This window comes from Cyprinodon tularosa, unplaced genomic scaffold (genome assembly GCF_016077235.1).
Source record: "Cyprinodon tularosa strain WSP-4 unplaced genomic scaffold, ASM1607723v1 ctg139, whole genome shotgun sequence".
In the NCBI taxonomy this organism is placed as follows: Eukaryota; Metazoa; Chordata; class Actinopteri; order Cyprinodontiformes; family Cyprinodontidae; genus Cyprinodon; species Cyprinodon tularosa.
Window position 1 is genome coordinate 1221191 of NW_024038210.1, and position 14109 is coordinate 1235299.

Below are 14109 nucleotides of genomic sequence, written 5' to 3' on the forward strand. Positions count from 1 at the left end.
TAGATATAAACAAGAATTCTATGTGATCTTTTTTTTTTTTTATTGTTTTTGCAAAATTTCTTATTTATAAATGTTAATTTTCTGGTAAAAGGCTCCAAATTAAACTCTACTTGCTTAAATTTTCACAATACAAAGAATCAATACATTCCTCTTCAAACTCCAAAGCTTTAAGGACTGTTGATGCTATAAACCTTTTTAAGTGTTAGTTTTTTTTTTATTTGCCCATTTATAATTTGGTTTTGATAACCCCTGGCATGAGGGTTTCTAACTTAAACTTAAAAAATAAAATAAAACTAGGAAGGCCTAAAAGCATGAAACTAGAACACAATTACTTCAAGTTCAGAGTAGAATGGATCACACTAGAGCTACTTCAATTCTCTTCAAGAGGCAAAAACTGAAATAAGTGAGTGGTACAACAGGGCAATCAACCCAAACACACATACAAAAAACTAGGCTTCAAATGATAAAGTAAGTTAGTGCTGAGCTTTTGGAAAAGCTCTAACCTTAAATTTGAAGTATGTAGAGATTTTACCCACCAAATTATAGAAATACAACCATTTCATCAATGAATTTCAGCTAATGTGTATAATGTTGAATCTGTGAGGATGAGTGAAAAATTGCATTTTTAAAGTTGGCATCCAATTATTTTTTTTAGTTTTTCCAACGCATTTAAATTGTTTGCTGAAAAGCTCAAAACTTCATTGTTCCGTTTCTGAAAAATGCCCCAAATTGGAATATTGCTGGGAATAGAAATGCAGCCACTGACACATTGTTTATTGCCTAAAACTCTTCTGCTATGAATGTGTGATTATAACACCTCTAATTTTTACAATCATATAAAAACAAGACTACAACATCTCTTGGTAAAAGGAATTTTTCCACAGAAGACCTCCGAAGCAGATGAGTTTTCTTTTGTTCGTCTTTAAGCAGCTTTTAGATTACATGCCTCTTACTTTGTAGAGAGCTCCAGATGAGGAACACAAACGTGCATTTGATTCCACATGAACATTGCCATGCTTATTAAGAACACAATCCTTCCAATGTTTCCACCCATTACAGATTACTTTAAATGAAAAATAGTAGAGTACAATAAACATGGATCTGTGGCGCTCCACCGAGCTACAAGTTAAAATTTAAAGGTCTGGGTGTCATGAATTGCTTCACTGTTTCATCTGTGACTTGTTTGCGTCTCTCTTGATGCTGGGCAATCATCGGCTGCAGAGTCTCAATCAATTTTTTCTTCAGTTCGCCTGTTAGCAGAGCTCCACTGGTGTAGTCCTGGGAGAGACAATATCAAATGAGTGGAATTAGATGGAAGATGAGAAGAGACGGATAACTGAAGGTCTGGGTGTTTGTCATCTTCCTCACCTGTCGGATTTTCTCCAGCTCTTCATCATCCTCAAGGAAGAAAGTCAAATACATGAATGAGACGTCTACATCTGCGTTCCCGCCGTACTTCCTGTGCTCTTCTACAGTGTCCTTCCCTCCGGAAAAAGCGTGTTTGTTAATCTGTCAGAAAGAAGAACAGGTGAGGGAAGTTTGCCAAAAATGAACACAGAGCGCTTACTTTCCAAGAGGGGACCGATGCGGTTAAAGCACCTTGTTCTTGATCTGCTTCGGTGTGTCCGTCAGGAATATGGAGGAGTTGGCATCGCTGGCGCTCATTTTCGTCTGCGCCCCCTGCAGGGCAGGGAAGAAGGTGGAGTGCAGCAGTGCTGGCTTTGGATAACCGATCCTTGGAGCGACATCACGGGTCATCCTGAAATAGGGGTCCTGTAGGAGGGATAGGAAAGCAATTAGACAAGTTATTTGTATCATGGAAATATATTTGTGAGCGTTGCTGATAGATGTTGGAATCCTGACCTGATCAATGGCACAAGGAATGAGACACTGTATGCCTTTTCTGCTTCCAAAGATATGAGGGAAGGAGTTACTGAAGGAGGGTGCGGCCTGGATTGCTGGAAAACTGATCTTCCCTGTATGGAGAAGAAAACATTACAATGTTCTTATTATTTTAGAGTGGAAGAAGAAAATGTAAAAAATGATTTATTTATATCCAACTCCACACTGAGTCTTTCATCTAGAGATTCTATTGCCAAAAGCATTTCCTCACCCATCATAATTACTGGAATTGGGTGTTTCAATCGCTTTCATGGCCACAGGTTTATAAAATAAATCACCTAGGCATGCAGACTGTTCCAGACTTGTGAAAGAATGGGGCTCTATCAGGAGCTCAGTGAAATCCAGCCTGTAGCTGTGACAGGATGCCATCCGTGCAGCAAATGCATCATCATTTCCTCCTAAACATTCAACCGTCAGCTGTATAAGAAAACGGAGGCATTTGGGAACGACAGCCACTCAGCCATGAGGTGGTAGACCAGGCAAACCGACGGGGCGGGGTCAGTGAATGCTGAAGGCGTGGTGTAAAGAGGTTGCCAACTTTCTGCAGGGTCAATTACTTAACACCTTCAAACACCATATGGCTTTCAGATTAGCTCTAGAACAGAGAGCTTTATGAAATGGCTTTCCATGTCCCAGCAGCTGCTTCCAAGCGGTACATCACCAGGTGTAATACAAGTTATTGAATGCAGAGAACTAAAGCACGCCGACACTGGACTGCAGAGCAGTAGAGACACTTTCTCTGGAGCGTCACTCTTCTTCGTCTAGAAATCTGATAGACGAGTCTGGGTTTGTCGGTTGCCAGGAGAACGGGTCCTTATCTGACTGCTTTGTGCCAAGGGTGAAGTTGGTTGGAGGAGGGATTAATGTGTGGAATTGGCCTCTGAGTTCCAGTGAAGGGATCTCTGAATGCTACAGCATACCAAGATTTTTGTGGAATTCGATGCTCCCAACAATGTAGGAACAGTTTGGAGCTGTTCCTCTTCCAACATGACTGCACCAGAGCACAAAGCAAGGCCTATAAAGACAGAGTCTGGCATGGATCACCTTCACTGGCCTGTACAGACTGCTGACCTTAACCCCACAGAACACTTTAAGGATGAATGAGAGTGGAGACTGAACGCTAGAACCTCTCATCCTACACCAGTTTAAGACCTCATAAGTGGCCTTCAGGGGGAATGGTAAAAAATGTCCATAAACAATCCTAAACCTTATAGACAGCCTTCCCAGAAGAGTTTAAGCTGTTCTGGCAGCAAAGGTTGGACAGACGTCATATTGAACCCCTATGGATTAGGAATGGGATGTCACTGAAACTCATATGTGAGCAAAAGCAATACCTTTGGCAATATATTCATACATTTTTCTAATGACCACAGTACAGTATTTAAACACATAAATCATCTTTCTTAAACTGTATTGAAAATCCAGATGCTGTGATTATTTAGTTTCCTATTAAAGTGATTAGATTAATAAATATTTACAGCAGCCTTGCTACAGGTGTTTAACAAAAATAGAATCAAATTTTTGTCAGCCCTTTGCCGCCGAGCGAAAACATTGTAAATGCTTGCATTGATTATAATTGTTTTGTATTAGCAGCTTGGTGGACCATGTGTCAATTACTGTAGAGGTGATCTACAAAAACAATGTTAAGAGGAGCAAACTAGTTTGTTTCGGCCAAATCAAAAAGAGCAGCTTGTTTGTTGTACTGGCCGTTGGGAGAGCAGCTGTGGACAGCTGGAGACAGGCACCAGCACCGCTTGTGACCCCGCTTGGGATAAGCGTGACAGAAGATAAATGGAAAACCTGAAGCTCTTGTTTTTTTTCCCCTCAGCTGTCCCCAATTTTTGTGTTTTCAGTTCCTTACCGATGCAGTCGCTGTCCGTAAAGCCAAAGATTCCTTTGACCTGGTTAAATGTCACATGCTTCTGGATCTTCACCACATTTCGGTAGAATTCAGGGCAGGCACTGTGGAATGGAACGTAAAAGAAAAAACACTGAAAAACAAACGACGCAACAAGTAGCTCTGCTCTGTTGACAGTTTTCTCTTTTCAACCTAAAGCCTCCTGTCTTGTTTTACCCCATGTAGTCCAGGTCAGAGAAGATAAATGTCTTGTTAAGGTCAAAGCCACAGGCTATAATATCCTTGGCGTTCTCTATGGCAAAGCGGTGGCATTCTTCAACAGTCAGGTCCTTCCAAAGGTACTTCTCGTCGTCAGTCAGCTGGATCACCAGGGGGATGTCGAAAACGTCCTGAAGCCATCTGCACTCAAAGGAAAATATCCACTTCTTACTTTGAAGGAATGTTCTTCATTCAAGATCACAGTCGTATAAAATTCAAACTTCAGTGTAATTAAACTGAAATTACGCTTAAACTCACTTAGTGAAGATAAACGGGATGAGGTGACCGACATGCATGGCCTCTGAGGACGGGCCTCTGCCGGTGTACAGGTAGAAGGACTTGTGCTTCTCATATGCATCAAGTACCTGATGCATATCTCTGCAGAGCAAAGGGGAAACATTCAGTTTATTCCTCCACTGCTCTAACTTAGCCTACAAGCTGAATTCTCACCCTATTTATGCAATAAAACACTAGAATTCATCTTATAGTTTAAGAGAGCACATTATAGCTGTAAGGAAAGCAAGAGGTATCGACCCAAATAAACACAGCAGCGTCCTTCTGACAGAAGGATCTGCTTTGTCAGATATGAGTCTTTCTATGAAAGAAGAGCAGCAACAGCTTTAAAAGCGCCTGCTGTTCAGTAACAAAAGTTTTAGTCGTTACCAAAATTGGCTCAAAACAAACTTTGTTAGGCTGGACACAGACGTTGCTTCACCCAATCAGCTTAGAACGTTCTGCCTAATGTTCATCATTTTTGCAGAACAGATCTGATGGCAGTAGTCCCACATTATTAATGTGTGGAACTAACCCAGAGTTCTACACATTATCAGTCTGCTGGTATAAGCTACCATCAAATTATTTTGCTCTTATGAATTTATCAATAAATCACTTAAACTATTACATTTTGCAAAGAGGAAAAGAGGCAGGTATATGTATTTACTGGGATTGAGAGATTAATGGTGATTTAGTAATTTATTAATCATTAGCTGGAGTATAGAGACTAGCTGAAAGAGCTAGCCACTTAAAATATATCAATATTTTGCATTTAAGACGAAAAATTGTTTGTGGAGATGTTCTATCTGGAACTCCCTAATTTGCAGCTTTAGCTTTGCTTGGTTTGATTCTCATGTCAAATCTTCTTTTATGGACCGTTTGTAATTGAATTTTAATCAAGAAATCTAAAAAAAGCATCAAAAGATTAATCTATTAGCAAAATAATTGCTAGTTGCAGCTTTAGTGTTAACATTTATTTATTTTCAGGGTTCGAAGCAGGATTGTTTATTCGTGGAGCAGTGGGGGGCCTAGTGATTTATTTTGATTATTATTCTATTTCCTACACTCATATTGTCCTTTTTTTGTAATTAAGCCCACTCCTATTTCGTTGGATCTTTCATAAATGTCCGGAGGTGACGTTCATAACTCCCCTTAATATGCAAACGATTAGACTGACTGCCGTGGCTGTGATTCACCACAGCCACGGCATGCACCGGTGCAGCAGTGATGCTGCATTTTATTGGCCAGAAACAAACAATATGAAAAACACTGTGACCCTCAACTGGTTCAGCCTGACAGACCAGATGTTTGGTCTGGACACTCCACCCCGTCCTTCAGTGGTTGCCCTTTTGTTCATGTCTTTACAAGCTTAAGGTGAGCATGAGGTGATGGATGTCATGTTTTGTAGCACTTCTCTCATGCAAATTTTTAAATAATGAAGTAAGAATGCTTAAAAACTAAATTTCTAAGGCTGTTGAGCAACATTTTTATGATTTCAATGAAATTCTGTTCGAACAAAACAAGTGCTTGTGCTGAAATGTGGCCAAGAGAACGCTTTGGGAGGGAGCCCATAATTCAGTCAAAGGACCATCAGGCAAAAAATATAAATAAATAAAACAGGCCCATCGGCCTAAATTTCAGGGACGGGTGAGAAATTTCAGAGTGGTGACCCATTAGTCTGAAATGCATTGAAGAAAACCCTGACAATATTTCATTATATCAAATCTAGTGTAACCAAATGCCTGCAGAAGTGACGGGTGAAAGGTGAAGATCTTACATGTTTATGAGATGGTGCATCAAAACTAACAAACTGACCCAGAGGAGGAACAATCAGAGAAACAGAAAAGGGGATTTTAGGGATTATTGAAGGGCTGTTCAGATGTTAATAGGACTATTAAAGCAATTAGTCATGCGGACCACCATGCTGCCCCTTTATGGATCTCTTTGACATAAAGCCAAAGAGAGCCATTGTTAATGAAAAGCTCTGTATAGTCCTGATTTAGTTTCTTACAAAGTAAAAGGCACATAAATGTCACCTGAGGTCAAAATTATTAATTTTTTGGCCCTTATACAAAATGCTATACTTGTTATAGATCTACCAAGTACCTCACACTGAACATACCCTCCACATATTGAGACGTGGTGGTGGCAGTGTCATGCTAATAGCTGATGTGGAGAGGCTTATCAGAGTTGATGGGAATGAGTGGAGCTGAATACTGAAAGGAAATCTGTTGCAAATGATTCATCTTCTATCAATACAACCAAATTAAGGCATGTTCTTGTTCTAGAATGGCGCAGAAAAGTCCAGATCTAAACGATATAAAGAATCTGATACTTGAAATGTTCTTCTTCCACCCTGATCTAAATATTTTGCAACAAAAAAAGAGGGGAAATATTCTCTAGATTAACCAGGTTGATAGAGACACACCCTTAATGACTTGCAGCTGTGATAGACGGTCGTTATACAAAGTATCATCACAAAGGTGTTGAATTCAAATGTGGATCACATCTCTTCACATTTTAATTTTAAAAGCATGCAAATAACCCATGTGCTGATTTCCTAACCCTTCACAGCTATGCACTTCTTTAAGATGGTCCGTCACATCTAATTTACATAGCTCTGTTTGAAGTATTTGGGTAAAAAATACTTAAAATGTGAAAATTTTGCTTCTTTGTTGATTTAATGAGAAGGTGTATAATAGAACAGATTGATATCTCTACTGGATGTTTGTAAGCAATAATTAACTAGAAGATGGTATAAAGCTGAGACACTAAGTCTGAATTTTTGGACAATAAAAACAAAAATAGCTGTAATGATTAATCTAACTGCTCAGAACTTATTCATTGATGATGAGTGAGAGAGGAAGACCAGAAACCTGTGTGAGAAGAAAACCCCTCTTCTTAGGAAGCGATGGGGCTTCTGTCCACAAACTTCTTCTATTCTATCCACCAGCTCCTTGTCGATCTTGCTGCTCCCAAACCTCACTAAAAAGAGAAAATATTATTAATCCATCCATCATGATGTACTACTCCTCCAAAAGCAAGACTCCTACCTATTAATTTGTCATAATCAACTCCCTTGGCATTTGTGGTTGAAACGTTCCAAGGGTCGACTGTGTCCTCCTCACTGACGCCATCTGCTGCGGGCCCATTGTTCGCCACAGCCACGTCTTCTGATGGTGGGCATCGTGCTTTGTAGTCCTGACCCGTCATCTTTTTGTAGTCCATTTTCAGCATCAGCAGCTGCTGGACGGCGGCATCAATTTCAGCCTGAAGGAGCAAACACAGCGATTAAAACAATTCATTGGAGAAAACAAACAAAAGGAAACAATAAACAGAATGAAAAGATCCATACAGATAAAGTGATTCTAAAAGAAATGATCAGGAAAATAACAAGACTGAGATAAGCAGCTGAAATGATTTATTTACACCGATTTATTTTCTTTAGAAAAGAAGAAAACCCAAATAAGTTTTTATTTCAAGGCAGAAAACCACATCAGTTTTGTGAAATACTGTATTCTTCTAAAAATTCACGACTTGGTCTTGAAACAAGGTATTGCACACATATACAGATGCTTTGCTAACCCAGGTTAGGTTTTTGTGTTTCATTGTATTATTTTATTTTTAATGAGCTAGGGGTGTGCAATGATTTTCAATGTGCAAATTTACAAAGAGGCATTTAATTTGAAAATAAAAAATATTTCTGTTGTTTTGGGGGTTACAACTTTTCTCATGTTTCAGTATTAATTGCGATTAACTAAATCGCTCCCTGGTTTCCTTTATAGAAAAAAGCTGAAACTGCCCTTATGTTTTACCAGAATAAACAATGTTAGCATCCTCTGAAAGTTCTCTGTAGTTCCCTTTGTTTTGATATACAACTCTTTCGGAAATTTAGCTACCATACCTAAGGCTAGTTTAGGAAATCTGAATTTAATCTACCAAATTACTCACTTTCTCAGCTTTGGCTGATTTCAATGATCTGACTTTGTCCCCCTGTGCACCGAGTCTCTCATACAGTTCCATTGGAGTGCTGGCTCCTTCTCCGTCTCCTTGGCAGTCTGTCATCTCTCCGTCTGTCACCCTGACACAAAGGACTTAAATAAAACAGTCACGCCAGAGAAGGTTCTATGTGTCTTTAAAAATTAGATCTAACTAATTTAAATCTCTAACTTCCTTATATTCCCTCCTCCTGCTGCAAAGAAGTCTGTGGAGCTAGCTTGGTAAACCTGGCTAATGGCTACTGATGTTCCCGATTAAATTAAATACATCAACAGCAAAGTGTTTCCTTAGCAACACAATTACTGAGCTAAAGGAGGGTAATAATAAAAGGATGCCCGTTTATTTTCTCTCCCTTCTTTCATACCGTTATGCTGACAGCTCCCTTATTCAACTTGCATCAGCCTGTAAAGAACCGGTGTCCGTCACTAGTTCTTCCCCATCCACACAAACCTGTCTTAAAAGGTTCCGCATATTCACACTAGTCACACACGCATATTCACACAACGCCAAGAAACTTCGTTTGAATCTCTTTAAATTTTCAATTTTAATAAATTCGATATTAAATATATGCCAATCATAAATAATGACATTTTTGAACAAATTTAAATCGGATCAGTAAGATGTCTCGTCAACTTCTGGTTCCTATACCTTGATTTTCAAAATAAGAGCTTTTCAACGGAAAACACATTACGTTCACCATACAAGACGAAATTATGCTTTTATTTTGAAACACTGCTCTCGCTAAAATGATTTTGCGGGATGTTAAAACAAAAACAAACCTCGTTAACGCCGAAGAAGTGAATCGAAGACTTTTCCAAACTACAGGTAGAACAACAAAGTTCCAAATTATTGATTCACATAATTTGTTTTATAATTAAATCGTTAAATTAAGAAGAGCTGTCATTGTCAGCTAATCTGCTAGCTGTGGTCGAACTGCAGATTCGTTGAGACAGCAGATATAACTGTAAACATGTAAACTGTAAACATAATGTTTTATCGTGATAAAGCAGGAGAATGAAGAATGAAGGAACCAAACTGGGGCTGCCTAATAAACTTTTACGATGTGAACTAATAACAGCTGCTCTCAGCAAAATGCAGTTACACTAAAATCAACATTCAGTGCCTTGGAAAGGTATTTATAAAAAAAATATATATATTACTGTCCCTTTGCAGCTACATATTTAAATGCATTTAACAGGGATTTTATGAGACAGATACGGAAGAGGATAAGGGCCACTGAAAACATTAAAAAAGTTAACTGATCTTAAAATTTTATTTCCGTATAATATGACAAAAATTTCAGAATTCTGACTAATCTTAGAATTCTTACTGTTTTCTGACAGCTAACAAACATGTTAGCATTAAGACGTAGCCATGTCTGTTTTAGAGACTACCTATCTTGTTTTAATCACCTTACTCTCTTCCATTAATGATATAGCATCACCGGGGACCCCTTGGGCACGTACAAAGTTGCCTAATTCCATCATTTTCCACCAGTGTGTTTCTGGCCCTCTCAAACAACTCACATATTTGTCATTGGATCTAAGTGCTCCCACATTTGGTGCCCATCTACATTAATATCCAAAATTCTGAGTCAGAATCTTGAGAAAAAAGTCAGAATTCTGAGAAAAAAGTCAGAATTCTGAAGAAAAAAAAAGACGCAGGATTCTGAGATTAAAGTCAGAATTTTGAGATTAAAGTCAGAATTGTGTAAAAACTGTAAAAAAATCAGCTTAACAGGCTTTAGAATTAGATATTATTAACTTAATTATTCCTTTAAGCAAAAGTGAAGATAAATCTATAATTCAGAATAAAATCTGTAAGGTTTTGCAGGAACATTGGGATTATCATGACACTGGTAGAGATCTATATAAAATTCAAAAGACTGTGGGGGGTCATAGCTTTACAAACGGAAGGTGTAAAGAAGAGGTAATCATATCTCGCCTTAGAATTGGTCATACTGGACTTAATAGTTCTCTTTTAAAAATAGGGAACCATGACTTAGGGACTTGTAATTACGGTAATCAGATGGAAACAGTGGAACATCTATTATGCCAATGTAAATATTCACAATAACGTCAGCATTTAAAGTCAACACTAAAACACTACTTCAATGATGAACCTTTTAGGGAGTAAATCTAATTCTGCTAGAAATCAGTCAATTCGATTTTTAAAAAACACTGGATTATTTAATCGTATTTAAAGTAAGAATATGCGGTAGGTGTGTGTATGGATGTGCATATACACACATATTCATTTATTTGTGAGTTTGTATGGATATTGATAGATAATATGCAGATTCATGCATACCACTGAGGTATGAATTAATAACTTACCTCTGACATCATTCATAACCACAATCCAACATAAAAGATTAAAAGGACAAAACAAGAAGCCTGTTAAGGAGGCGTCAGGTCAGACTCCACTCCTCCCTTCAACAGGCATTCTAAAGAAGGAGCTAAAGCTTTGAATTTCCATTCAGCAGCAAGGAAACCCAAATGATTTAAAGATATTCCGGACGGAAAATGTGTAGAAATCCCTGCTGAAATGTGCGAAAACCTGGTGAACAGCAACAGAAACTGTGTTATTGTCATATTTGCTGATACATGTAACCCTAACAACTGATTTAAAATTTGTATGTGATATATTTATATACATTTTCTATTGCTGATTTTTTTCTTTACACAAAAAAAATGAATGAAACTACAATACATTTTAAAGGCTGTGCCTGATAAAAAATGATCAGACTGAAAAAAATCAACAAGAGATCAAATGTTTATTTCCTCTGAAATAAACATAAAATGAAACATGGTTTAAAATATTTTTTCTTAAAAGTAAAAATCTAAAGGCTGTGGCATGCATGCCCATCTTCCCCTTAAAATGTGTCCCCAGCTTTCATTATCTCTGCTGAACTAAGCCTTCCTTCCCTATAAATGCTGCCCTCCCTGTCTTGGTAGGTTTGCTGTTGGTCTATCCTCTTTTTTTTCTTTTTGGAGCGGTCGACTGAGTGTATGACTGTATTCACACTGAGATTAAATTGTAAATATAGTTCTGTTTAACAAAACGGTTCCACTGAATTTGACTTTAAGTATTAAAATAAGGGTTTAAAAATCCATTTGAATGTAACATTTTTTATTACAGTGTTACATTCATATGCATTTTATAGTTTACCTTTAAAGTATAGTGATACACTTTATTTCTAATGTGTGTCACTATACTTTCACTCAGGATTGTGCACTGTTTTATGTTTTTGTATTTAATACCCTAAGAAATTACAGTACATTTGGAGAACAGGATGGCATGGAGGGCTGGATTATATAGATTATTAGGGACTAGAGATGGGTATTTTCGCCAAAGTCCTGAATCAATTTGATTTTGATTCATACAGTTCTAAATCGATTAATTTCGATTCGATCTGTTTTTGCAATAATGGAAGTGGTTCAACTGTGTTTCAAAATACTCATGTATTTTATTTTGTTCCTGTCATATTAAACAAAAAGTGCAAACTTGTAAATCGGACAGTTTAAACTTGAGATGTGAACAAAACTGTCTCAAAAGTGCAAACTTGTTTGTGAAAAGTGAAAAAGGGAAGCCTCACTTGAGCAAGCAGACGTGACACAGCGGTTACACAGCAGACATACATTTGCTGCATTATCTCCACTGTACAAACCATATGTGCAGCGTTGTCTGTAACAACTACAGGGTGTTTGCTGGTCAGCCCACATTTGTTAATGTCTTCAGTTTTGTCAGCAGCTGTCTGGCTTGAAGTCATCTTGAGAGCATCTTTCCTGCTGATTTGAATGTGAACGTCACGCGCGTCACTTTAAAACGAATCAATCTCTTTTCCTAGACATTGATTTTGCAAAAATGTAAAGTATTCGATTACCTAGCCCTATTAGGGACTGTCTTCAGTCTAGGAGAGTAAAACATGAAGGCCTCATTTTCATTTATTTATTTTTTAACTTTATTGATCTCACATTGAAGAAATTTACCTCTGAATTTAATCCATCCCCTTGGGGAGCAGTGGGCTGCCATTGTACGGCGCCCAGGAAACAGCGGTGGGTTAAGGGTCTTTGCACAGGAACCCAGAGTGGAGGCTGTGGGCATCGAGCCGGGATCAGAACACAAGCACACAGCTCTAACCCACTAGACCAACACTAACTATAGGTATAATTAGAGACACCAAAGTAATTTTTGTTAAAAAGTCTTAAATGCGTACCCTAACTTTACAAATTTCTACACTTGCAGCTCAGTCTTGTTGCATGCAAGATATTTATGATTAAACTAGGATGCCCTAATGGGTTAGTATAGTTTTTTCTTTGTTTTAATCTTTCTGATTGCTCTCCTTGTTGTTCAGCTTAATGTTTTCAGTGTTTAGCATAAGAACACCATATAACCAGAGGTATGATATTTCAGATTTGATTTGTAAACAAGGAAGAATTTTGCCCCAGCGGATGAGTGAAAACAAAGAAAAGAAAGTCCAAGATGTGAAAATGTGCAAAGAAAAAGAAGGATAAAAGACAAGTTGTGCTTTTAATTGAGTATAAACAGCAGAGCTCACTGAAACCAGAGCTAAAGCCACTGAAGCTGCCAGACTGACAGATGTGTGAGTGAGTACTATCAGCAGATGGCCACTGCGTACGCAATGCCTCTACAAACTTTATTTTCAGTAAGCTGCACCGATTGATCGCAGGCCAATCATTTGGCCTGATTTTCTTACATTTTGTTTTTACTTAAAGTTTTTATTATTTTAAAGGCAATGTTCTACTTGAAATAAAACGAAATTGAAACACTAAAGGTCTATTGTAAAATAATAAGGGCTGTTTAAAAAAAATGTATTGGTCTAATTTGGAATCAGCAATTCAGGCTTTATAAAGATTGATGATCCGCCAGAAAGCTGCAGGCAATGAGCCCCTACCTTTCAGGATCAAAACGAAACCAGGTTTAACCACAAACAGGACGAATAAATGGTGTATATCGCTTCAATTGAACATGACCAAATCATTTTTTGGTGTTATTTGTTTACTTTTTTATGCATAAGATGCTAGACCATACACCATCTGCTGTGAGCAGCCCCTTTATAAGGCAAGTTACCATTTTTAATCACTTTCATACCCATTACAGATGGAGTTCCTCATATTCAGCCATTCAACAAAGATACTGCTACATGGTGAACATGTTTTTTTTTGGCGTTTTGATAAGTTAGATGAGCACTTGAATGAAAAAAAGATAAAACTAAGATAAAAAGTTAAAAATGCTAAAATAATTAATATGCTAAGTCAAAGATTAAAATATGTAAGTGCCTGTATCAGCATTAATACTGATATAAAAAGTGTTTTGTTCACTGTGAGTGTTTTTCATGAATTTCTTAATGAAGCACTTTTAATTTTTATAATAAGAAAAGCGGCCATATCTTATTATCACATTGACCTTTTTTTTTGCCATTAAAATATACATGTATTTTGAATGTTGCAAAAATAATAAGGTCTCATTCTGTCCTCCAATAACACTCTTGGCTTGAAATTTAGATTTTTAAAGTATTTTTAATGAGTTCCCAATAAAGGGTTCAAGCTATCTGTTCCTTAGACATTTATTTCCCCAGTGAGTTATATTTATCCAAACAAAACTTTTGATTCTAGTGTGAGATTAAGCCACTTCTGTTGTTGCAAAAAAAAAATAAAAAATTTTTATAATCAGGCTTTTTATACATCTTAACCAGGTGGTACACATGTAGCTAATGTAGTTATAATAAAGAAATTAAATAAAAATAAGGTAAATTTCCATGTTCTTTTGTTTTAAAATAAATGAATTCCATCATT

General features: G+C 37.4%; 2 protein-coding genes across 2 annotated transcripts in view; one reads left to right on the forward strand and one right to left on the reverse strand.

The window, feature by feature from the left end:
* Window positions 1–637: 637 nt before the first annotated feature.
* On the reverse strand, window positions 638–8375 carry LOC119778800 (tryptophan--tRNA ligase, cytoplasmic). Its single transcript, XM_038278181.1, has 10 exons — window positions 8243–8375; window positions 7345–7561; window positions 7168–7276; window positions 4277–4396; window positions 3977–4159; window positions 3764–3864; window positions 1864–1976; window positions 1600–1773; window positions 1369–1509; window positions 638–1278 (listed from the first exon to the last, which is right to left on the reverse strand). The coding sequence occupies exons 1-10, from the start codon at window positions 8354–8356 to the stop codon at window positions 1120–1122; spliced, it is 1431 nt and encodes a 476-aa protein (XP_038134109.1). The 5' UTR covers window positions 8357–8375; the 3' UTR covers window positions 638–1119.
* Window positions 8376–9016: 641 nt separating this feature from the next.
* wdr25 (WD repeat domain 25) overlaps window positions 9017–14109 on the forward strand; it is a 42346-nt gene continuing 37253 nt past the window's right edge. Inside the window, exon 1 of the mRNA XM_038278183.1 lies at window positions 9017–9115. The gene's annotated coding sequence lies outside the window, so the exon portion shown is untranslated. The remainder of the gene's footprint in view (window positions 9116–14109) is intronic.